Source organism: Brachyistius frenatus, unplaced genomic scaffold (assembly GCF_029030835.1).
Source record: "Brachyistius frenatus isolate BFR_SWC_R1_liver_20210118 unplaced genomic scaffold, ASM2903083v1 Contig_15, whole genome shotgun sequence".
NCBI lineage: Eukaryota > Metazoa > Chordata > Actinopteri > Embiotocidae > Brachyistius > Brachyistius frenatus.
Genome location: NW_027210614.1, coordinates 5,581,397 through 5,608,814, shown reverse-complemented (window position 1 = coordinate 5,608,814; position 27,418 = coordinate 5,581,397). Strand labels below are relative to the sequence as shown.

Sequence of the window (27,418 nt, the reverse complement as noted above, 5' to 3'; positions counted from 1 at the left end):
GTCTTGCCAGCAACTCAAGAAAAAGAATGATTTGGATTTTTTAAGTTTCAGTTTTTGCCCTTTTTGCCGCTGTCTCCCCTGACTTTGTCTCTCTCTCTTTCCTCTGTGCAGCACCAGTGTTTGCAGGGCGCCGTGTGTCCCGTGGCTGCAGCATCCACAGCCTACTGTGGCTCCTGTGACCTTGATCCATCTATGACTGCTTGCACATGGGTCCTGTCTGCGCACACACACCCTTACCCACAGTCCACATCACAGTCACCGTTTGTCAACACCTCGGAGGAAACTCTCGCAACAGACCTGTCTACACACCAGAACAGAAGTCATAACTCTTACAAAATGGTAGACACATACAGTCACACTGAGAACATGCAATTGGAGGGGAGTCTGTGCCCGTCACACGAGGAGGTAGTGTACAGCGGAGATGCCAGCATATACACCTATACAGGTAAGTGTGTGTGTGTGTCTGTTTTGTTCAGTTGGAAAATGGTATTTAGTTTAATAGAATTTAAAAGTACTCCCTGTAGTTATTCATACAGTGATTGGCACCATCTTCTCTCTGACAGCTTTACCACCTCTTCAAAACAGATCGGCTATTTTAATGTCTTTGAGAGAATTTCCGATTATTTAATGGACTTGACAGGTTTTCTTAGGCTACCTGCTCAAGTTCCACCAAATTCTGACTTTCTCATCACAGCTTTTTACTGTACTCGGCTTTAAACGTGGAGGCTTGCTTGTGTGTCATTGAGGGATCTCAGCTGTCAGGCAGATTAGACCTACTTCTACGAAAAGGTGTCTGGTTTGGCTTTTCTTTTTCACATTTGTAGTTTCAAGTTGTTTTCATTCAGTTTTGCAGCTTGATAAAACTTGCCTTTTCAATATGTTGTATTTAAAATATGATGCCAAATGAATGCATCATGTTAGCAGCTTTCCCCTTCAGCTGCCTGAAAGTGTACTTGAAGTAGGTTTTAATGTCAATAATTTTCCATAGGCCTAACGTATTTGACAATTAATAATTTTGACCATTCATAATGTATTTTTTAACCCTACCTTTGACTCAAGATTTACTGGAAGTAGGGCTCTCACTTCAATCTTCTGAGACACAATGAAGAACAACTAATGCAGAGTCTGTGAAACAAGTTGCTTATAGAAATCATGAGCCTGCAGAAACTGATTCTACAATTACTCTAAATGTGTCAGCCGCTACAATCAACGAGCTTTACAGACAGGTGCCCTTACACACACACACACACACACACACACACACACACACACACACACACACACACACACACACACACACACACACACACACACACACACTCTCTCACACACATACACCAAGACAGCTGCTGCAGTGTACATTAATAGCTGTAACATGGTAACTCTCTCTATGCTGTACACTTGTGTATCATTAAAACTTAGAGATGGGCATTTAAATGCCATTTCAACATTCTCTACTATTTATCAGCCCAAAGGGAGTAGACGTGTGTGTGTGTGTGTGTGTGTGTGTGTGTGTGTGTGTGTGTGTGTGTGTGTGTGTGTGTGTGTGTGTGTGTGTGTGTGTGTGTGTGTGTGTGTGTGTGTGTGTGTGTGTGTGTGTGCGTGTGTGTGCGTGCGTGCGTGCGTGCGTGCGTGCGTGTTCGTAGGTGTGTCGTTATTCTCAGTCCATCCACACATTATTTATCTGGGTAGTTACGTCAGTTTAATCCAGACTGATTGTGGTTGTGGATGTTATGTGTGTGTATGGGTGGGTGTGTACTCATAATTACACATGTTGTGTGTGTGTGTGTGTGTTGGGGTTCACACACACTGAGGCTAGTGTGAATATAGTTCTGTGTAGATGTTTCTATCACTGTGTGTGTGTGTGTGTGTGTGTGTGTGTGTGTGTGTGTGTGTGTGTGTGTGTGTGTGTGTGTGTGTGTGTGTGTGTGTGTGTGTGTGTGTGTGTGTGTGTGTGTGTGTGTGTGTGTGTGTGTCATAGGGCGGTTAGGATAAGAGTTTCTAGGCGATGCTGTGACACCATCTGGGCAGAGGCACATAAAGCTGTCGCCACCCACCATACACCAGATGTTTCTCATACACACACACACACACACACACACACACACACACACTCACTCACTCACTAACTTACAGGGTATCAGGCTATACTTCTCTGGGGAATAAACCTAAGGTAGATCACATCCAGATAGTTCCACATGTGGAGTGACTGCCATAAATGTATACTCTGTTGTCCGCACACAACTTATAGTTATAATAGTTTTTAATCAAATACAGAAAGTCCTTTTAGCATCTGTTTATGCAAACACATTCAGTGCTTCATTCTCATCTTTGTGTCACTGTGTGTGGTTTGCTACTTCAGTTACCACAGCAGTAAAGACAAGAGTCCCAGACCGGCAGTTACAGCATGGTCTCATTTACAGCAGCAGTCCCCTTACACTCCTAAAAAATAATGTGTGCAGGTAGAATCTGTATGTATATATGCTCCTGTATGTGTACCTCACCAGAAGGCTTGTAACAACCTGTCTGTCAGAAGGCGTCAACCATAGCCTGATGTTTATAGCTTTGCACAGGGGATAGTGCATATATTTGGTATATACTCATATTGCTTAGATTAGCAGTACAACCCCCGTACTGTTTCAATGATAGAACTATTAATATCACTTTGAATAAACATATTTGCCAACTGTTTGATGAATTTACAAACCGCACATGTTGTACAAAAGGTCAAAAAGTTTTTAAAGCTTTTAAGGTGCATCAGTATTATATTGCTACATACTCTGATCTTTTTTCTTCGAAGGTACAGAAGCTTGAATTCCTTATTCTGAAAACGTATCCCCTATCACAAATATCATTCATTAGAATGAAAGAATTTCAGAAAATGAAATAAATATTATGAAATGCAAAATTCACGTTTACTATAATAATGTATTTTTTACAATATAATATTTATACATATTTATTTAAATCATATTGTGGACATATATATTAACCACAGTGGACAGAGGTCAATTTATATCAATCCCATATCCTATATCATTGTATAGCTGTACACTATAACTTTACAACATTGTTAATACTCCTCTATGTGTACCTACAGTTGTAATCACATGTTATTCAGACATAAGTGTTTCAATGCTTTTAAAGCATTTATTCATTTAGCTATGTATTGACAATCTTAGTGACAGGTTTGTGAATTATTTTCTTGCCCCCCTCCATAACCCATTAACAATCACAGTTGAATAGCATCAGCCCATTTGTAATGACATTTGACAAACTCTACATTGTTTGAAAGCACAATTCCTCACATTTCCAACCGCATAAACCATTTTAAGATGCCACTACCAGAGCAACTATAGATCCTTACTTTTGAACATGAGTTCATTCATACCGGGGCAGTAGTTTATTATATTTTCTGTCATCTATTGGGGCACATACTTTTCTTGCACAATATTTTCACTGAGAGTCCAATAAACAAAATGCTTTCAGTCTTTTAATATCATCAATAAAATTGGGGTGAATGTGAAGGGTTCATTTATTCTTCTCTTTCCCATGTTCCCCTTTTGTGTCCTTCCTCCCTTTCTGACTCCGAAATAGACTCTGACCTGGAGCCCTTTACCACCTATGAGTATAGAGTGAGGGGCTGGAACAGCTTTGGCCGAGGCTCCAGCAATGTTACGACTGCGACGACCAGTGAAGATAAGCCATGGGGAGTGGCACCGCCCCGTTGGAGTCGCTTTGGTGAACATGATGACATCATCCACTTGCAATGGCAAGCTCCTGCCAGACCTAATGGTTTGTATATGTGTTTGCATGTGTATCAATATCTTTTGGATGTTATAATAATCAATAAATAAAAGTATTCTCTGTAGGTGTGGTTCAGTTTGATTAACTCCAGTAAAGGCGTACACATGTTCAATATGGATGCAGACTCAAATTTTGAAAAAAAGATCTAACACTGATTATTTAACTTTCTATTTTACCAGGGGAGGTCACGCATTATGTTATACTGCGGGACGGACAAGAGCGTTACCGTGGAGATGAAAACAGTTTCACTGATGTTGGTGGGATCAGGCCCTTTCAAGAATACAGTTACCAGCTGAGGGTGTGTAACCGGGCTGGTTGTACTGACAGTACACAGGTAAGCATGTCTGTCTTCAGTCAGTGCTGTAAGAATACAGTGTCATGTAAAAATAATTAGATAAACAACACATGTTGCATGTCAGTATTAGCTGGCTATCTTATGTGGCTCATCTTGTACTTACTTGCCCCATAACAAAAACCTATGCAGCAGCTATTGAGTTAACAAATAGGTGACTGGCACTTAAGCAACACTTCAACATTTCATTGGCATATTTAAGTTATTTGCGCAAGAAAACGGTCAAACATAATTTTTTGCACCTACAGTTGGAGAGGGAATATCTGTTCTTTGGATTCCTACTCTGTTATTTGATGAGCTGTCTCTCTCTCACACACCAACTCACACACTTTTCCAAACCTCGCTCGATTGTAGCACCCAATTTCATAACAACATTATTCCACTGTATGATTATCTAATGGCTCCTCTGAAGATGGTCTTAGCTTCACTGGACTAAGCACCACTTTACTCTGTAGTTCAGTTCACTTCTTTAATTTAGCCTGAACACTTAAAGGAAAAGAAAGTGGTGTTAAAAGTGTCAGGACTGTGTTAAATCTTGTCAGGAACAACAATTAGCTTTTTTGCCAATTCACCAAAATGTAGCTGATCAAGTAATCTCCCATAATAGTTGACAGGGTTATTCTTCTCCTACGTTGCTCTCTGAATACACGACTGCAAAGATTACTTTTCTTGTTTTCTCAAGGAGAAATTGCCTTGACATGTAACTCCTGCCTCACATTGGGTAAATTTACAACAGCAACCTTGCATCATTGGTCTTCTGCAGTTGGCCGCTCATCTGATCCATTGTTTGGCCTTTCAGCCAAATGCCCTTTCACCCTCTCATAAAAGCTGCCTCGGATGCTGATTGCTAATTTCTAAACATTGTTTACATCATAATTCTGGTGCACAGTTGCTCTGCCAAGTGATATTTTACAAATTCTAAACCGGTCTGACCTTAGTTGTCAAGAAATTACAGAGTGTGATGCTTCCACACTATGAACTCTGTTCTGTTCCTGTACTGGAACAAGTTGTTATTTAGCCTTGTTTCCGCTCTCCCCCTGTATGCAAGGCTCTGGATTTGCTGAGCCTACCTGATGTTGGTGATAGCGCCCATAATACCTTCACATAGAACTCCCCCCTGCTATCTCTCTGGCTGTAGCTGAGCTGATATCACCACAACAATTAATTTCTCCGGCTTAGGGGTGATGAAAGCTCATGTTGAAAACTGTCTTTCTGGCTTTTTTTTTTAAAGTCAATTTAACATCTCATTATTTTGATGAGCGCATTCTTACGTAAAGAGGAAGCCTGTAGTTGTGACGCTGGAGGTGTGATGGAGGATGTTGCAGAGAGGGGGAGATGGAGGTACAATTGGTTGAACTGGTTGTGAAGGGTTTATAGGTGATGGATGGATTAATGTATATTACAAATGAATGCTCAGGAGGATGATGACATGTATGAAATAGAAATGGATGGACAAAAGGAGTGGTAAATGCTCTGAGGGCGAGAGAGAGAAAGAAACATGTTTTTGGAGGTTTTTCATGATACATACCACAAATACATATACATTGTGACTGTCACTGTTGTAACCATTTTCCAGTTTTCAAGTAATGGCAGATGTTGATTTGGGATGTCCATCCTTTTGTCCATTTCCAAAAGCTTGCTAAGAACTCACTTGCTTACATTACTATGTTCTGCTGCTATACCCACAAAGAAGTTAACACATATCACATGGTGAATGGTAAATGTTCGACTCTTATATAAGCAACCTTATGTTTAGTGGGTAACCTGCTCTACCAGCTGGGCCACAGCCACTCCTGAAGTATAACTAAATGGGTCAGTTATTTTGAATGTGTCTGCTTATGGATGGACAGAAGGACCTCCATCTCTCTGAAACCCGGATAATACAACTCTACTCATGACTTTGGTGGTTGATAATTGACAACCTTAGCAGAGGATGGTTTCAAACCATTGACCTCTGGGTTATAGGCCCAGAGTGCTTCTGCTGCGCTACTCTGCTTTAAATACTCATGATTAGTCCGCCACTTGAAAATAGCCAGACATTTAAGGTCATTACTATTTTGCTTTAAAAGCCAGAGCAGTTAGACACATACTAAGTGTGTATACTGGATAAATTGAGTAAACTTGAGTACTTGAGGAGAAAAATATTTCATTTTTAAGAACAGAGATGAGTTTTTATGGGTTTAATCAATGCAAAGAGAGGGAATTAAAACGATTTGTGACTATTAGAAGGCAGAAAATCATTGAACACAGTATATCGATTTATCAAGGAAACATGGCTAACATGCCATCAAATAACTATTTACAGCACAAACACAGACGCTCAGCATTGAGTGTGATCATTTTATTCTAATCATATATCTGAACATACTGAATATAAACCTCAATATTCACTTAAACTTTGGCATAGTTTCTAAACAAGACAGATTTGAAGATTTGGTTCATTTGAAAGATTCAGCTTTTTCACACGATGCAATGATACTGTGAGCCCGTTTACTGAAAACATTTGACTGGTGTGACTGTTTTACTGTGTACTAAAAATTCTCAGAGCCCTGGCTAAAAACTTTATCCATTTAACTGAGAACTCTGTATACATGTACATACCTTCACACCACAAATTCAATCTTTGTCTTTAATGTTCTCTCTGTCCACCTGCCTGTCTCACACACAGATGCGCATGTTCACAAAAACAAGCACACACACTCTCTGCAGAGGGTGGAAAGGGAGTGAGTTGGATTAGTTTGTACACCAGTGAAAATTGGCCAAACAGTCCCAATTATGGGATAACTTGGGCTAACCTAATACACCACTGCAATTACCTGGCATCAGCCCCCTCACATACACACACACACACAGGCACAGACAAACAAACACAGGCACACACAAACGCACACCTGCCGTGACAACAGAAGGTGCTGATCTAATACGGTTGGTCACTTAGAACGGGAGGAAGAGCGATTGGTCCTCCTTCGTCTTTGAATCCTTTTGTCCTGTTCTCTCCGCTATTTGTCTCCTGTCATTCCCCTGATCTCGGCGCCGCAGTCCCCACTTTCTCCCAACTGTTGTCTCTTTCCTTTCTTAACGCGTCTCATCCTCGCTGCTTCCCACAATCCAAGCACCAGTTTTGTGTCCTGTCATCTGGAGTCCAACACTCCCCCTTTTATCTTATCTGCATGTCTCTCACAGTCCTCTTTTCCTGTGGTCCTCTGAGTTTCCTATACTTTGTATACTGAAATAGTGGATGAATTCAGGAAATCTGAGTGAAATACAATATAGGTGCTATTGTTGTAATACAAAGCTACATGTCGCTTTCTACATTGTATTTCTGACCTATTAATGATCTTTCCAGGGACATGTTCACATAGTCTTACTACGCGTTACATATTCTGTCTTCCCTTGCAGCAAATTATAAGCTGTATTAATTAATCATTTAAAATCAGTGACTTTGTTGCATCCTAAAGGGAATCCAGATTACTCAGGTGCATCTGTCTCATTAACACCAACATCTGTAATATTGCTGTATTCATGTAATGCTCAACTCTGGGTTGATTAGACCAAGTTGTCCGTCTAAACAAAGGTGTGTGAACCTTAGTTAAGTTCACTGTATTTGGCGTGCACGTACATACAGTACGTTGCTCATTTGGCTTGTATTTTCTTTACATTTGAGCAAAATGTTGACAGACATTTGAGGTGACAGCATGCTGAAGTACTCACTGATTGATGCTACGCCTCCCCTGCATCTTCCTTTCCTTCTTCTTCGTTGCTTCCTTTGCGGTTTCCTCTCTTCTACCTCTTTGTGTTCGCGTGTGTATACCTGCATGCACCTGTGTGTGTTTATCTGTGTGCACGTGCTTGTGTGTCTCCTTAGTTGTAGTAGCAGTGCTCTAATTGCATGGCGCTGTGTGGGACAGGTGGTGGAAGTGCTAGTGACAGTCTATTAAGGCAGGATATCCCTGTTGCCATTAGCAGCAGATTGCCCTGTGATTCTGTGGTCTCCACATTCACCCAGCGTTCACAGGGGCCCGCAGATACTACACTACAAATTTGCAATAAGATGGTTACTCTGATCACTGTACTAAGAAGCAGGATTTTTTTTGTTTTTGTTTGTTTTTTTGCATGAGCTTAACATCATCAGGGACTGGTTGTTTTGTCATGTTTGGTTTTTCTCTTTGTAGCAGTGATATTTATACTATTGACTGGAACCCACACATTCATCATAATTACAGAACATATGCATGTTGCATTGCTTCGACAGCTTTCCTTTGGGTTCTTTGCAATGCAGAAAATGATATCCATATTGCCTTCAGAATGGCATTATTTAAACTGGGAATCAGTAAATGTCTCCAGTATTCTCAACCTGGTATTGTGCTCAGAGTAAAATCACCAGTAAACACCCCTATAGCTTATTATAATTTACTCTGACTTTTTCTGTCACACAAACTGATTTAATTAAGCAATATGACGATTATGCAACAAGTAAACAGCTGAATACAATATGTAATCAAAATGCATCCATATTGTGGGGCTATTTGCTCTCAAAATACAAAACTTTTTGTTGGTGTGATCTCCGTTTCCATGACAATACATGGGGTGTGACTAACAACTGGAAAACAATCAGTCGGGTCAGTAGAAGTGAATGTAATGTATGCAATGTTAACTACTCCAGGAAGTAGTCTGACCTTTAGTAACGGCGTAGCAACAGATGAGATCTAGTCTGTTTCATTGCTTTCTAGAGATCTTTTTTTCAAACTTTATAAATACATCACATAGAAACACTAAACTGCTTAGCTCGCTTAATCTAAGTAAGATATCCGCTGAAAAAAGATATAGATGGACTCATGTATTTTTAAGATTTTAGCAACGTGCCATGTGTTAAAACATAACCGGTTAAGCTGGCCGCCCTAGGAATTTAAGTGCCTGACTATCTGTGGTGTTACCAAATGGGTCATATTTAATAGACCTATAACAAGTAAAACAACATTATACTGCATATTGAGAAACTTGTCATTGTTTGATCGTGAACTCTCAAACGTATTATCTTAATTCATTTTTATCTTTTTTTTTATTGATTCTAGTGTTTTACAAACAATATCAATCATCTTTCCCTGCAGTGTGAAAAGGTTTTGTTTTGTTTTAATTTACGACTTAAAGATTTAGTTGTTTTTTGTTGTTGTGGGTTTTGTTTTAGTGTACTACCCCCACCTAAAACAAAACCCACAACAAGTAAGTCACCAGCAAATGTCTTCCTCTGATTTCAAAAAGGTCTTTAATACCTCAGAAAGAGGATCCCTGAATTTGGATGCAGTTTCTTTCGGTTATGATCATGTTAATTATGTTAAAACATTATCATGACAGAGTTCCATCTGTTTTCTGCACCTTATACTTTCTGTAAAACATCAGGAATCTGATATATTTTATATTGTTGTGTGTGTTCTTTCTGTTTGTACCTGTGTGTGTTTCTGTTCCTCTGTGTGTGTGTGTGTGTGTGTGTGTGTGTGTGTGTGTGTGTGTGTGTGTGTGTGTGTGTGTGTGTGTGTGTGTGTGTGTGTGTGTGTGTGTGTGTGTGTGTGTGTGTGTGTGTGTGTGTGTGTGTGTGTGTTTAGGTGGTGGCAGTGACAGTCCAGGGAGTCCCAGAGGACGTGCAGCCTCCAGTGGTAACAGCTCTAAGCCCCTCCTCCCTCCTCGTGAGCTGGTCTGAACCTACTCTGCACAATGGAATCATACAGCGATACCACCTAAACCAGACTAGTGTGGGAACCATATTTACGCAGACAGGTGGACCCAGAAACTGTACAGTGACTGGTAAGATACATAATGACTGAGTTTACACCTAATTCCCATCACACCTCTCTGGCCCGGCCCTGTACACAAACACTCTTTTTTTCAAACACATTGAAGAAACAAAAACTCAAGAAGCAGACAAGCAAAATAAAACACAGAGATCACAACACTAGTTCAAGGTCACATACTTACCCACTTGAGAAAACAAACAGGAAGTAAGTCCAAAAACAGCACAATAACTGTGACAAAGGTTTGACACCCAACACTCAAAAGTAAAGCAGGTACACAACAGACGTGTTGGCTTTTCTTAATATTGTACTATAGTGCACATGAAGGGTGATGTCTGGTTTGGGGGATTTGTGAGTCTTGTTTTATCTACCCAGAGGAGGAGCAGTGTTGCTGGTACTCTGCCATCAATCACAATGTGCGCACACACACACACACACACACACACACACACACACACACACACACACACACACACACACACACACACACACACACACACACACACACACACACACACACACACACACACACACACACACACGCACGCACACGTTCTCAGGCAGACACAAACATCTGCATGAAGCAAACATCTGCATTAAAACGGAATGTATCGGAGACAACAAGCCAAAACCCATAGAATATTATCACCATAGACATACTTGCATCTTTTGGGACTGAAATAGCTCAATCTAAAAATGTTTAGTGTTTCAATATTTATTTATTTAATATCATCCCTTTCAAAAAAAAAAATTGTATAAGAATGAAGTTGTGAAATCTTTATAAGCTGAAATTTAGTGGCAGTTTACTTTCACAGCCCTCCACTCTGCTCTGTCTTGGACTCAGACCAGGCAGCAGCTTTGCCAGTAGCCAATAGACTATTCCCATGGTGCCTGTGGTTGGCTTGTTTGGTCAGGAGTTGTGTGCATGTGTGTTTGTATGTGTAGGCACGAGGCAAAGCAAACAAAGCCAAAGAAAGATGGTAATGTTCTGTAATACTGTACCAGCCCCATGTGCCAGTGTAAGCAAGCAGCATGTGTGTGTGAAATTCCCCTGTCCCCCAGTGAGACTCTGAAAATCCATGCATATTCAGCCAAAACCACTACTGGGGCAGCCGCTCTCTCTCTCTCTCTCTCTCTCTCTCTCTCTCTCTCTCTCTCTCTCTCTCTCTCTCTCTCTCTCTCTCTCTCTCTCTCTCTCTCTCTCTCTCTCTCTCTCTCTCTCTCTCTCTCTCTCTCTGTCTCTCTCCCGTTATCTCTCTGCTCTCTTTTTATCACTCTGCTTTGCACATGCATGTTTTAGGAATGTGGTAGTGTTTTAATGTAGAGTGTTTTTGCAGCTGACCTAATGAGGCACAATGTTTAACGGGTCATGAGATCTCATGAAACAATACACTTTTTGTAGTCTATATTTTATTGTACATCAGTCCTGCAGATTGCTTGCTGTGTGTTTGTTGACTGTAAAAACAAACATTGCTTTTGTTTGTTTTTCTGAGCTTTCTCCTTATCTTAGTTATTTTGATTGAAATATGTATGCTTTCTCAGCAGATATAGATAATATTTTAAGAAAAATTCCAAATATCTTTGTGTATATGTTTCAGTTTAATTTGTATATTTCATATGGTCTTTTAAATATTAGTATTGGGTAATATTTAGATTTTTGTATTTACGGACAAATGCCCTGGTGATCATATAGAGCCATACTAGAAATGTTTTTATACCTCCTTTGCACAAATTGATATACAAAAACACAAAAAAGTGAAAGAGTGAGGTCAAGTCAGGCAGAGAGAGAGAGATGGGGAGTAACTACCCCCCCTCCCAAAACAAAAGGAGAGCAGAAAAAAATTCACAAACTGGGGAAGTGAATGGTGTGCAGGATGACATATTTTAAAAGAGGGTGAAGGAGAAACAGAGGAAGGAATGGGACAGATAAAAAGATGGATGGATGAATCTAAGTGTTTTCAGTGAAATATGAACAGAAATAATTGCTGCGCTATTCCCTCATCCTTAATGTTGAATACGCCATTATTCTTCTTCTCTGCATCTGCCCGACGGTTCCCACCACTGTCAGAGTCAGATACTCAAAGAGCTCACACACACACACACACACACACACACACACACACACACACACACACACACACACACACACACACACACACACACACACACACACACACACACACACACACACACACTCCCTTAAACCACAGAAACTGGAGAATTCTGCTTTTTTTTAGCAACAAAAATGTTGATTGCAGATTGAATCATTACTGCAGTGTTGTAACTTTTTGATCTGATGAATATCTGTCGGTCTAAAGATTCCTCCTGATTCTTAATCAAATTCACTTTAGTCTGCGAAAGTTGCATTTATCAAGAAAACTTTATATGAAAGGATAAACGTGACAAACCTATCTTGAGATATTAATAATATAACAGTAACTTTAACTGGCAGTACCTGTTGCTTTTTAATTAAGATATAACAAAATCTGAGTTTTGTCAATTGTTCCCGAATTTCACCTTTTAGGCATTAAAAAGAAGGACCCATGTATTTCAGATATTTTAGGAATTTTTCTTTGCTCTCAGAAAAATATTAAGTTTTATATCTTGGATGCAATGCCACTAAAAACATCTGTAACACTACCCACCTATGAATGGCATGTTCTCGTGCCTGCCTCAGTAGTTGTCTCTGGAGCTTCAGTAAGCACTGAATCATTCCTCTCTCTTCCTGAAATTAATGTTAAATGTCAGAAATAGTGCAACGGCTGCTATGAAAATAAAAAATGATCAAAACAAATATTTTTCTTCTACCGTTTCTTGTACATCAGTTATTTGCCTTAGGAAAAGCAAGAAATAGACTCTTATTAATAGCATTTTTAGCACTTCTAAAAGTGACACTTCATAGAAAGAATTAAGCACTACTGTACAAAGACACCCCATGTGAATCGATATTAAGTATTGCTATCATTAGCTCACAATGAATTATTGCCTGCAATTATATAGATTATGGCATTAATCATGTGTTTAATTGGTCTTTTGTAGGCTCGTTATTAATTCAGAACAGCAGGGAATAGAGTATGTTCTTTTATTTATTAATGCGCTTCCCCCATACGCCATACTCTGGTCCACGCTATAGGTAAACGCATGTCGACATGAGAAAAGGAGGAGAGGGCAGAGACAAGAACTTTTCTCTCGTGTATCAATCCTTTACATTGAGATCAGGTTTACACACACACACACACACACACACACACACACACACACACACACACACACACACACACACACACACACACACACACACACACACACACACACACACACACACAGATCCCCTAAGCAAGCAAACCTATACATGCAAATTAAACTTACTGTACATAAGTATATGCACATAATATCCACACACAAATGCATATGGACAGGTAAAAGTACAGTTATAGCAGACACATCGGATTAAAAAAAAAGTGGAATTCAGTCTGCTGTAAAGAAGGATGTTGTCTGAGATACGGTTGATCCACATGTTACCCAGATGCTGCGTAGCTCCATCGTGTTAGAAAATCTCCTGTTTATGCCACAAATCTGTCCTTTCTCTTGTCACTTTAAAAGAAAGGGACAAAAATGTATAGTTAGAGGACTGAGTATAACTACAAAGATAAGAAGATGTGGGGTTTTTTTCCCCTCAGGGTAGTTGTATATTGAAACAAATTTGTCAAAACCTAATTAAGCAAAATGAGAGTACATTTCAAGATTTACTTTAAGCTAAATGTATGTCAGTGAAGCTCCACCATTGGTTGAAAACAAATATTGTGACACAGTCATGAATTACTGATTTCTTTTTTTAAGATTACGTTGTTATTCAACTGAGATTAAAAGAAATGGTAATAAACTAAACAAATACAGAGCTGTCCTTTTTAAGGAGATGTACACATAAAATATATAGGTACCTCTTTCCTGCTCAACTCTGGTCTTTTCTGTCTCATCTTTCACACTAAGATCTGTGTGTGTGTGTGTGTGTGTGTGTGTGTGTGTGTGTGTGTGTGTGTGTGTGTGTGTGTGTGTGTGTGTGTGTGTGTGTGTGTGTGTGTGTGTGTGTGTGTGTGTGTGTGTGTGTGTGGGGGGGGGGGGCAGGAGGGGGGTGTCTGTCCACCTGTCCATATGCATTTGTATGTGGATGTTATGTGCATATACTTATGTGTAGTAAGTTTTATTTGTATGTATAGGTTTGCTTGCTTAGGGGATCTGTGTGTGTGTGTGTGTGTGTGTGTGTGTGTGTGTGTGTGTGTGTGTGTGTGTGTGTGTGTGTGTGTGTGTGTGTGTGTGTGTGTGTGTGTGTGTGTGTGTGTGTGTGTGTGTGTGTAAACCTGATCTCATTGTTCTATCCCAGACGGTCTCTGCATTAGGGAGCCACAGACAGGAAGTCAAACTCTTAATTATTTAGGAGAGGTGTTATCAAAGCTCTCTGCTCTCTCTCCTCCCTCTCTCCGTTTTTTCTTTCATTTTCTTGCTTGTTCTTGATGCATCATCTGTTTCTTCAGTTTCTCACGCAAATTTAGTTTTTCTTTCGATCTCTTGGTTCCTTTCGTCCTGTCTTGCACTTTACTGTATGAACCCTCTCTTGCCATTTGTCTTTCTCACCTGTCCGCACATCTCTCCCTTCCTTTATTCTCCTGCCTAGCTTTCCCATTTTCTCGACCATCTTCCCTTTCACTCCACGATCTCTCTCTCTCCGTCTCTGTATCAGGTGGCAGGCATGGTATTGCGGCCTCTGCCCATCATCCTATTTTATTCTCTAATGCAAACAGGGAATGGCAACCTGTCAATAAAATGACATTTTAAATCAGTAATTTTTACTGCAACACACACACTCTCCACAACCACAACAGTCCCACAATCCTGTCACTTGTTTGTTCTCTTTCTCACGCACAGTCTCCCTCTTTGAGGTCTTACTTGAATGTAAGCACCAACTCTTCTCTCTGACTTACTGCCGAAGTCTCTCTGTCTCTGTTTCTCTCTGTGTCTTACACAAACACACGCATCTCTACTGTGTCCAGCTCTTACGATGACAGCCTTGTCTCGCTCTGTGTTAGTGAGCCTCTAGCTGCTCACATCAACCCCCTCCCTTCCTCCCCCCACCACCACCCGTTTTTCACTTCCCGGCGATCACTGTTAAAATGATTGAAGCTTCCTCTGTCTTTCCATAATCAAGCACATAAGCACACAAGTGTGTGCACGGCTACACACACACACACACACACACACACACACACACACACACACACACACACACACACACACACACACACACACACACACACACACACTCTCTGTGCGCACGCACACACGCTGTGGTGTCATTTCTCCAGCAGACCAACACTGCCCTCTTCAGGCTGAGTGTTAAAGGTAATTAGATGCACACTTAGACACATCAAAGGTATTCATGTGTGTGTTTGCATGCATGTGCACAAACACTTCTATTGAATAAGAAGTATAAGTTGTGCTTGTTTAGGTTTAATATAAAGCAAGAGAGGCAGGAGAATCAGGTGATGCTTGGCCTTGTAATTCTGTTTTTTTCAGGGTGGAATTGCTAAATCAGCCTTCACAAGTATGTTCCCTGATCAGTCCACTCTGCTTGCTGACATGAGTATAGGCTGTAATTAATAGGCAACACTTCAAAGCATTTTGAATTTTTTTGTTTATGCACACAGATCTCATCTAATTATCTAATTTTCATTAGCTCTGCAGCCATTGCCACGTGTCTTCATTGCGACAAAGTTCTCTACTTGTAAACACTGTTCGGTTTTCCTGTTCTGACTCCTGAAGGGACACGATGTCTGTCTGTGTTTAGGAATATGTAGTGAAGGTTTACTGCTTTATTCAGTGTTGAAACAAATGACATCACTTGCAGTGCAGATATCATTTACTGTGCTAGATTGCACACATGCATATACACACGCTTAGTTGCACAGTTAAACAGTGTAACAGAGCCTCACGCTTCAACCTCAGTACTTTCGTATGGCTGGCAGATTTCCTTTATTTAACCCAAACACAGGGCAACATTGTGAGAACATTTGCGCGCGCGCACACACACACACACACACACACACACACACACACACACACACACACACACATACATTGATCAGAGGTTGGGTTAAGCGTGGCAGGTTGCGAGGCATGTTAAGCAGGCTAAGCAGTAGAAAGAGATGTGAGGAAGACGTGGTGAAGCGTTCAGCAGTGCCCTGTGTTTGTGTGTGTGTGTGTGTGTGTGTGTGTGTGTGTGTGTGTGTGTGTGTGTGTGTGTGTGTGTGTGTGTGTGTGTGTGTGTGTGTGTGTGTGTGTGTGTGTGTGTGTGTGTGTGTGTGTGAGGGGTGGGGTGCAAAGCGGTGTGTATATCTGTGTGTTGCTGCACATGTTCTCTCAACACAGGGTGGGTCTCGACACACATGCAGCAGCAGTAGGGGTTCCCTTTCAGTCTCATTCTCCAAATATACACAGTTGGAGACAGCAATGAATAAGTTTCATTATTAGCTGGAAAATATGTTTATTTTTATATTTGGTACTTTTTAAATATTACAGGTGAGATATTTATGTAATTCATTTTTAATTTCCGTGGCATAAAATTCTATCTATTCAGAGTTCCCAAACATCTATTTGATATTTGATATTAAACTTACAAACATTGAGCCATTAAATACAAGAAATTCTCACCTTTAAATTAAAATATATATCACTCTGTTAAGCGGGATTTTTTTTTTTTTCAATCAAAATGTATGTATTTATAAAACATATTACTAAGTATGAAAAATGGATATAGGCAAAATGAATTAACTATATGTTTATATGTATCAAAACATATTTATGTATTAAACAATAAATCATAGTGTTGAACATTTACTATTTCAACTAAAATTGTGCAGATTTAAGGCAGAAATAAAGAATTCAACACACTATATTATGCAGCGGCAAAGCCTGTTTTTTCAGTCATCCTTTTGAAATAAAGTCATTTTAGTTCTTTCATTTTCATTTGAATTTGATTTGCAAGCTGTTGTATGCAGTCAGCTAAGTGAATGACCATAAAACATCCAGTCAAACCCAGTGGCAGCACTGAGGATTTGCATTCTTCCTCATACATCCCCCGTACATCAAAAACCAGACAGGAGATATATCTGAAGGAAAAAGAGGTTTCCAGTAACCAGAAACAATAACTTTGTTTAGGTACATGCAGGATTTTTCACAACTTCCAGTGTTTAAATCTTATTATAAAGGCAGATTTCCTATGGTTGCAGTTAAAGCACCACTCAGTCGCTATGTGATTTCTTTGAGACTGCATAGCGGGTGCCTATAAATAAATCATGTCTGGACACTGTAGCCTAAACGCATACAGAGGTATCATAATTATCATAGATCAAAAGCTGATGACATTACAGCGTTGGACCGGTCCTATCCCATGTCAGTTCCGCGGCTGCCCATCTTTACGTTGTTTCATTATTGAGTTATGGCATGCATAATTTAACACCGACAGATATGGATCCATCCGTTGAGAGAGTGTGGAAAGAACAGAGGGAGGGAGAGGGAAACAGAGAAAGAGAGAGAGGGAAAAACAGTCAGGAAAAGAGCTAGCGATATGGGCCGGGCAAGCTTTCCTCTTTCTCTCCCTCTTCTACTTTCCCCCATATTTTTCAGTTTTCTGTTTCTCTTCTCGTCCTCTGTATCCCCTTACACTGAATATCCCTGTGACCGTCTCTCATTTTTAAAAGCTCGTTTCTACAGTTTATTGTGATGTGAATAAAAAAGAGTGTGGACATAGGAAATGTGTGTGGATGATCCTGCATGTGCTCATTAATGTTAGTTTCATCCTTTGATCTTCTTTTTTTTTTGTGCATAAATTCATACGTGTCTGTGTGCTACAGGTTTGCAGCCATACACTGACTACAGCTTTGTGCTGATGGCCTGTACAGCTGTTGGATGTGGAGCCAGCTCACCGTCCACAGGACGCACCTTGCAAGCCTCGCCTGCTGGTATACACACACTCCCACTCCCACTTAGTGATTTCAAACCTTTATTGATCATACAGATTTTTTTATTTCATGGGACAACGTTTATTTACAAAGGAACTAGTCTTCGTAAGTGCCAGAGATTTTCTTCTACAAAATTGTACAACTAATGTCAAATATAAAATAACATAAATTTCATACATATAAAAACAAATATTTTTGTTGATATAGAGTAAAAAACATGTTGTTCTTAATGTATAATTTATTATGATAGTAGCTGAATTTATTTGATTGGTGGGCCCATACTTAACATTTTAATGAATACTGAAATTCCACAATATCTTTTACAATTTGTAAATAGTTTTTATAATTTACCTTTGTCTATTTTCTTTACTTATTTCTTTTAGATACCCCCCCCCCCTTTCCTCTTCGCTCTTCTCACCTCTCTCGCTCATCCCACTGCTCTCCTGCTTTAAATCCCTCCACCCCATTTTCCCCTATTTTGTCTCTTTATACTGTATCTTGCATTCCTTCATCTTTCTCTCTTGCTCTTCTTCTTCACTGTTAACTGCAGGGAAATTCATATTTTTGCCTTACTAAAATGTCAGTGATCATGGATTTTCATTTACTAAAAAACTTAATTTTTGTCCCCTTTTCATCCACATTTCTTTTGTTTATCTTCTTTCACTTGTCTCTCAATTTTGTTGATCGTTTCCTTTCAAACATGTTAAAAAATGTCCCATCTTCCCCACTCACGTTTCATTATTTTCCTCTCTACACCTTTTAAACCTTTTTGTGTCCCAAAAACAACCTTTTATCTATTCCGTCTTTTGTTTTTGTACAAATCTGATCTTTTTATTTTTCACATGGACCTTCTATTTTTTTCTTTTTTTTAGATCCTCCCTCAATCATCCTTGTATCTCCAGCACATCATTTTATGTAATCTTTAAATACTTTCATCGGTGAAATTAAAATGATCATGAAGTATCTCCTACATATTCATAATAATTAAATTCTCCTCCTTCACACTGACAAATAGTTGAGTTTTAGATGGTTCAAGTTCCTTTTCATTTTAAATAATAAAATAAATGTACTTTGTCCTCTTGTAGTTTCATGATAATCTCCTGAAGAAACTTCTGCTTCTTTCTTCATTTCAAGAATTCACTCGTACCTCAATAGCTTGATCATCTGTCTTCTCAAAACATGTCACTATTTAAGTTCCAAGATTACCAAACAGCGATTGAACTTGTCCTCAGTTAATGAGAAAACAAGCTTTTAGTTTTACTGTTGTATTGGTTACTTTCAAGAAGGTCTTTCTAAAAATAAATCCTCTTTTTCCTACTTTTCTGGCAGCACTCTTAGCAGTTTGTTTGAAATAAACAGAGAAAGAACAGCTAATTAAGTATAGATGCCAATTAATTAAAGTAGAAAACACTCACTTCCTCCTTTTCTCTCCTCCCTGTCTTCTCCAGGTGTATGGTCACGGCCCAGACACCTGATAATAAACACATCTGCGGTGGAACTGTACTGGGATCAGCCGGCCCAGCCTAATGGACACATCTCCCAGTACAGGCTGAACAGAGACGGTCACACTATTTTTACCGGAGACCACCGTGACCGGAATTATACCGACACTGGACTCCTGCCAAACCGCAGGTAGAGCGCATGCACACACAGACGTCGACACACGTGTGAAAGTCACACACATAAGAACACTTCACTTGTAGCGTCATAATTAATACCAACGTTAATGCCTAATTTCTCCCGTTTCAGTGTATGTGTCTACGTGCTTGTGTGTTTCTTTCGGGGTCACCCTGTTTTAAAAGCATTCCTGTCACCCCATCCATTTTCTCTCTCAGGACGGCACCCGGAATATGTCTGTTTGTGTCATTTAATGAGCAAATATTTGACATAGCAATGAGAGACGCAAACAATGCCACACACACACAATTAAAATCACGAATCAGATCTGGCTTTTGCTTACAGACAGCAGTGGAGCGTAGATTTTTATTTATCTGTTTATTTTCATTTAACCTTTATTAATCCGTGTCTTTTTTTTTTTTTTCTGAAATGGATTTTCTGTTTTAATTATGGGGGTGTAAAATGATAACTTCTCTCATCACCCTCCTGTCTTTCCTGTCTCTCCTCGGCCTCCTCTCTCCTGAGACAATTTCTCTTTACCCCAAATAGAATTCTTGGGATAACACCCTGCAGTACTCCAATCTCCTCTATGTGTGAGCGAAAGAGAAACAGAAAGGAAGGAGGGAAGAAGATAGGACTGTATGTGTGTGTGACGTTTAATTTTCCCTAATTCCAGATAGTCTGCCAGAAGGCATTCCTGTCCCGACCCTTCGCTTCTCATCACTTGTCTCGCCTCCTATTCACTTCTCTCTCCTCTCACCCTCCCTACATTCCTCTCCTTTCCCTCTTACCTCTTTCCCTTCTTTTCCCAATTTAGCCCTGCGCCAAGAATTACACAGGGAGCACCGGCCCCATTATCCTGGCAGACTTGTGTGTGCGTGTGTGTGTGCGCCCTCGCATGCCTTTGTGTGTGCGCGTGTGTCCGTGCACAAGACTGCTCAAAGTGGCCATTGATTATTTATGACAATGTTGATTAGCTGTCACTTTGCTTCGGCAGCCCAGGAAGTGTCTAAGATGACGAGAGAATTAACCTATTCCCTCTGGCTGGCCCCGCAGGACACGCACACGCATACACACGCATGCACGCACACACACATTCACAGCCAAACAGATGCAAATGCCCCACTCGCCGATTACCTTCCACACACACACACTTCTACTTTTGATATCCCAAGGCGGTGTTTACATTTAAGTAAATATCTTCCAGTGATGAAGTGTTTAACTTCATTCTCCCACTGAAACCTTATGCCATGATAACATTCTCCCTCTCCATCTCACTCAGTCTCTTCTTCACTCTCTTCCACTCATGATTTCTGTCCCTCTCTTTCTATCTCACCTTGATATAGTCAGTGTGTCTCAGCGAGGCGCATTTATTCATGTTTTTCTATGTGTGTCCTTACATTGTGTGTGTCTATGGGAGTAACATGTGAGTAGTTTTAATACCTTTTCCTGAGCGCGTTCTAACCCAGTGCTGAGGCGCTAATGGCCTCCTGTTTAAAACGCTCTGCACAGGAACAATAACCCAACACCGCCGCCTATTAATGCATGTGTGCTGGAGTTTATAGCAAATTAAAGGCTTTTAATGTTAAATGGTGGCCCACTTACACAGCTAATGTAGGCTTTAGCACCAACCAGCCACACGCTCTTAAAAGGGAAATCTATCTTATGATGTCATGGGCAAGAGGAGTGGAGAGAGGGGCCGAGGGAGGCAGTGAGACAAATGAAAGAGAGATAGAAAGGTGTGTGATGGAGAGGAAGAGAGAGGAAGAAATGGACCTAAAGGGGAGTTACTGCATCAGCATGTACACACACAGACATATGGACACATGTTGAAATGCTGAAATTAATTTATACTGAAATTTGCAGAAGCCAATGTTTACTTTGTGTCAAACATAACATTTTTACCATTGTGGTTAATCACAACTTTGAAGGTTATTATTCAGAGCATTACGTCATGGACCATTTTTGACAAAGATGACACAACCTACAATTCTGTATCAAAGAGTCACTCTCACCAGTAACTGTCAATGGTTTTAATTAAAGAAAATGCTGTACAATTGCTGTGCCAAGTAAGGATGTGGTAAATGCTGCATGTGATGACACGGATTTTGCACTGTTTTTTGTGGTCTCTATGAGTGACATTTATATATTTACCCCAGTGCTCACGCAGGACTGAGCACTTCATCTGGTTTTCCTGTTTACCACTGAGTCATTCTGGACTAATCTTCAGCAACATTACGGCAACTCAGATTCTTTTAAATAGACCTTGACTCTGCAAGAAAAAAAAACTGGTTTTCTTATTGATTTCAGTGAGACCACTGTGTTTGCACTGCTGGGCCGATGTTTATTATACAAATGCAAGCCTAAGTTAGTTCTGGTTCTAATTTTCTTCTCATGCACAACATTGCTGACTATCACAACTCATGTAGAATATTTTGCACCATGTGATAATAGCTCTGAGTGGATTGGCTGAGGTGGTCATTTTTAGCAACACTAATGCAACTCAGATTTTTTCAAACAGACAAATACTGCAAGAAAAAACAGGGTTCCTTATTCTTTTCCTCAATTCGTTCTGGCTCTAACTTTCTTCTTCAGCACAACATGCACAAAACATGTAGAACATTTTGCACCATGTGATCACAGTTTCACGTTTATTGGCTGCTTATGAAGGGCTACATTTTGTTGCCATTGATTTGTTGCCATTGCTACCATCTGATAGTAATACGCTGTTCTGTGTGAAACTGCCCCTTCAACACTTTTTGTGTATTCTTTCTTTTCCTTTGATCCCTTATTTCTCTGTAACCTCCCCCTCGTATCTCGACACCCCTCTTTACCCCACTATCTCTCTAGGTATTTGTATGAGCTGGAGGGTACTACAGGGGGTGGGACTGGTGTGAGTGACAAATATGTTATTCAAACACCTGTCTCGTGCCCTACTGGGATCCCACCTCCCCACAATGTGACAGTGTCAGGCCCCTTCTCCATTTCTCTTGCCTGGGCCCCTCCTGGTGAGTAGCAATTGGATGGATGGATGGATGGATGGATGGATGGATGGATGGATGGATGGATGGATGGATGGATGGATGGATGGATGGATGGATGGACGGACGGACGGACGGAAGTTATAAATTAGACTTTTGCTTTGGTGTTTGATGACATAACTAACTTGTTTATATTTGTTAATAGTTACTTACCATAAAACTTGACATGTTATGATTCAGACATTCAGAAACAAAGCTGAAATAATAAAAACTGGTGACCATTTATTATTGTTAAACTATCCTAGAGACTTCTGTGTTGAGGGACGTAGAATATATTATCAAAAGAAAACGAACAGAAAGAGTGGGGTCAGACTGAAACAAAAGCCCTGAGTAGTTTTCCATTCACCCTCTGGCCTCTCAAGACCTGGACACATACACGGGCATACATGAGCATACACTTGGGGCTGAGTTTCATGCTTATGGGGCAGTGATTGTCTGCCCTAACCCATCTATCATTGACTATTACTCTCTCATTAGGCTGATTTCCTATCTCAGAAACCACTTAAAGGGCCAACTAGCGAAGACACTTCACACACTTGTGTGTGTGTGTGTGTGTGTGTGTGTGTGTGTGTGTGTGTGTGTGTGTGTGTGTGTGTGTGTGTGTGTGTGTGTGTGTGTGTGTGTGCATTATGTTTCTGTATATTTGTGTGTAGTTATGTATGCAGCTTTATACATGTGTATTTCAGTGTGTGTGTGTGTGTGTGTGTGTGTGTGTGTGTGTGTGTGTGTGTGTGTGTTTGTTTTTGTGTACTCCTGTGCGTGCCCATCATTGTGAGATATTTCCATAGGCAGGCCTATTCTATCGTCATTACGGGTTGATTTTAAAGGTGAGGAAATATCGGCTGGGTTCTCACGCTTGGTTAACTTCCTGAGCCCAGAGTCTGGAGTGTTTTTTTCTTCTGTGTGTAAATGTGTGTGTATGCGCCTGACTCTCTGACAGTGAGTCTGCCTGTGTGTACGTACGTGCACATCTGTTTGTGTCTTCATATGCATACAGTGACTGCCAAAGCACTGACGTATGGCTATTAAAAAGACATTTACTCAAGGATCAATTCCTCTATTATGGTGTTTGTGCCTTTCTGTGCACGTGTGTATGAGAGAGAGTGTGTATTGTATGCATGTTTTTTGTCATATGTAAGAGTACATGTGTGCATTTGTAATTGTGGGCATCATGTGTGTGAAATTGAAGAAAAGCACCTGATTGGTTGTAAATAATAGACAATGACGATTTAGCCTCTGTGGTCCTGTGTGTTTTCACATAAATATGTCTTTGTGTGTGTGTGTGTGTGTGTGTGTGTGTGTGTGTGTGTGAGTGTGAGTGTGAGAGAGAGAAGGTGCTTTAATGCAGCCAAAGTGTGCTCCATGTGCTGAAGTCAGAGGTGTGTGTGTGTGTGTGTGTGTGTGTGTGTGTGTGTGTGTGTGTGTGTGTGTGTGTGTGTGTGTGTGTGTGTGTGTGTGTGTGTGTGTGTGTGTGTGTGTGTGTGTGTGGTTGCATGTGTGCATATGTGAGTTGGGGGGTGAATAATTGAAGTCTTTCATTTGTCTGGTAATCAGTTCGTTCTCGAGATATCCAGAGTTCATGAATGTTGAATAACCCATCACAATACAGTTGGCCTGAATTATGGAAAAATCTCCGGTGAGAATATTAACAAAGTCTCGGGGTGTGTGTATCTTTGTGAGTGTTGTCTGTATGTATATATATTTGTGTGTTTTTGTCTGATTGAGAGACCTCAGTGCCAGGATTGTAAAGCCAAGATCAGGGAGCTTTATATATTTTTATTTCAGAATGTCACTGTTATTATTTAAATACTAACTATCCCTCAAAATATTGTGTATGAAATACACATAATAATAACATATGAGGTGCAGTTATAAAGTGCAAAGACTGTTCCTGTCGCATGAATTTGGAGTACAATGGCGAATATTACCGTCCAAGTACGAAGAAGGCGCTTCAGGTCAGGAGTGCAACCAGGTGGGTTTTCTTTGATAGTTGTAGGGTTGTGCACCATGAAGGGTCAGACTGTCAACACCGAGGTTCTACTGTGACCTTCTCCGGTGTCTGAGGAGAAACATTCGCTGCAAATCACCTGAACTGTGGCGCGATAGCACTTGGTTTCTCTAACAGGACAACATGCCCACTCGTAGCGTGTTGAAAACACACAAGTTTCTCACCCACAACAAGACAATTGTCAAAAGCAGCTGCTCCTTTGTTCCTCAAAAATGTGACAAAAACTTTGATGTGTGGTCTCTGCTCAAGTTTCAGGTCTAAGATGCTCACGTACCACTGCTCACAAAATTTGTGTCACTCAGGTGCTGATATTGATCAAGCGACATAACATACGGAAGTTATTGCTTACCCTGCTCTGTTGTGCTCCATTTGTGCACCACAGGAACAGTCTCTGAATTAAAAATTTTAAGCAAGTATGCAGTAGCATACAGTAAGAGTTGTTAATTAAAATCCCTGGGGTTTTGTGGTTTCTGTTTTGAAGTAGGAAATAGGAGTCAAACTATAATTGTGGCAGTTTGGAAAATACTACTGCATCAGTTGGTCACAGTATTGAGAAAACTGATTTTTTTTATTCATTCATTTCACACTGCCATCCATGTTACATGTTCATAATAATGTATGATACCTGTTCAGTTGGTAATAGTCAGCTTGGTGTATCTGTCTGGATTGAAGGAAATTATATACCCTTATCTTTGTTTTCCTGTTGTAGGTATAAATGTGCTCTAATAAATAACATAACCAACTAAAGGTAATCATATTATGTCTCTTTCCACAGTTCAACTAAACACCCGCCAGCCTGTGAACTACAACATTCTGTTAAATCCAGGGAGTGACAGTGCCGTGATGCATCATGCTGGGCGAGACCTGAACCTCACTGTGACAGGTCTAGAGCCTTTCACCACTTACTACATTAGAGTCCAGGCCTGTCAGACTGGTAAGTGCCTTTCAATTTCAAAGATTATAACTCTGTAGTAATACAATTAGGTGTGCACTGCAAAAAAACAAAGTATCAAAAATGGATAAAAGCCTTAAATTGTTCGCAGTTTTTTTAGCACAGGCTTTGCTCTATAACAGGCTCTCTAGTCTTTGAAAGCAAGTTTACAGGCGGGTGCATTAACTGCAGGCCAGTTGGATTAAATAAGATATTTTAACTATAGCTGATGGCCTTTTATTACCTACTTTTGCTGAGGTGTTCCAACAACAGCATCTCAGCAAGTAGTAACCTCGCTTGTATATGTATAAGGTACAAGAATCAAATGCAATGTTTCTTGAAATGTGTGTTTTTGTTGTTTCTCTCCTGTTTCACTACATGTAGAGGGGTGTGGAGTAGGAGTAGGTGTCTATGTTCGGACTTTAGAGACCACCCCAGAAGGTCTGCTGCCCCCCACAGTAAAGGCAGCTGGACCCAGTGTCCTGGAGATCCACTGGTCACCCCCGAAAAAACCCAATGGACTCATTACTTCCTACCATATATACAGGTAACATACCAGCCAGAAAAATCACATACACTGAGATATACAACCTACGTCTGCTTTGTTATGTATACCAGTAGCAGAATGCCTTTGTTTTCCTTTGGAAGTTTTAGAGGCATGTTTAAAGGAGGTGTCTGTCATGATTTTTCTGAGAACACGTTCCAACATTCACAAACAGAGTGGGAACGCTGGGGTTCAGACAGCCCAATTTTGCAATACATTTTCATAGTAGAAATAAATGTAGAATAGTAGAATAAATGGTGTGTTTGCCAGTGTTCGCAATAGTTACCCTGGGAACCATCAACTATGTGCCACTTGAGCTCTATTTTTAAGGTATGGCTGTGTTATGGTAACTATAACTACTTGATTGAGGTAAGGGAATGATTGGTTTTTTTTGTTAAAAGAAACCAGCAGTAACTGTTGTATGAGATCGTACCAATCACGGGCCTTTCCCCAACCACTCTCCTTGAGTTTTTCCAGAGGTGCATCATGTGTAGAGGTTGACCAATTAATCATTTGGCCTATAAATCAGCACCAATGGGACATATTACAAACTATCGCAATCAGTGAAACTTAGCTCTGATAGTTGCTCATAGCTGTGCAGCAACAAGGTTATATAAATCCCGGTGATCCGGTGGAGCATCAAAAACATCATTCAATTTTTTACCAGCTTTGTCATTCAGGGTGTGCATTAGAGCTGCGGGCGTGTTCCTGGCATTGGGTTAACCAGCCAATCACAACCCCCAAATAAAAGTTAATCGGCCAATTAATCAGCTTTTTCCTACATCAAACTATTGTTATTATACCTGTCTTCAGACCACTATTTGTCAACCTCTAATTATGTTGATGGTTGTCGTCTTCTAAAATTCCAAAAACTTAATTTAATTTCAGAAATAGGCTTTTTTTTTTCCATTTGTCTGTGAATTAAACTCAGTATTTTCGCCTTTGCAAATAAAAGTTGAGAAACCGTTTTTGAAGAATGTATTTAATTCGTATGGTCTGTAAAGACAAACAGACAGAAACCAATGCAAATGCTCTTAGAGTACCTACTCAGTATATCTCAACAAAAATGAACCAGAAGTAACACATGCATCACATATATACCATATACATATGAAATACATATTTACTTTAAAATACAGAAAAACACAGAAGTTTTGGTGATGTGTCTTCAAGCAAATGTCTGCTTACCAGTCTATGTACTGTGTGTGTGTGTGTGTGTGTGTGTGTGTGTGTGTGTGTGTGTGTGTGTGTGTGTGTGTGTGTGTGTGTGTGTGTGTGTGTGTGTGTGTGTGTGTGTGTGTGTGTGTGTGTGTGTGT

At 40.2% G+C, this 27,418-nt stretch overlaps 1 protein-coding gene across 1 annotated transcript in view; it reads left to right on the top strand.

Moving 5' to 3' along the window:
- ush2a (Usher syndrome 2A (autosomal recessive, mild)) overlaps positions 1–27,418 on the top strand; it is a 206,592-nt gene that overhangs the window by 147,749 nt on the left and 31,425 nt on the right. The window contains exons 63-71 of the mRNA XM_069693402.1: positions 112–445; positions 3,598–3,795; positions 3,987–4,141; positions 9,760–9,958; positions 17,853–17,960; positions 19,409–19,592; positions 22,428–22,585; positions 25,402–25,560; positions 25,942–26,104. Coding sequence (XP_069549503.1) covers positions 112–445; positions 3,598–3,795; positions 3,987–4,141; positions 9,760–9,958; positions 17,853–17,960; positions 19,409–19,592; positions 22,428–22,585; positions 25,402–25,560; positions 25,942–26,104 — 1,658 coding nt within the window. The remainder of the gene's footprint in view (positions 1–111; positions 446–3,597; positions 3,796–3,986; positions 4,142–9,759; positions 9,959–17,852; positions 17,961–19,408; positions 19,593–22,427; positions 22,586–25,401; positions 25,561–25,941; positions 26,105–27,418) is intronic.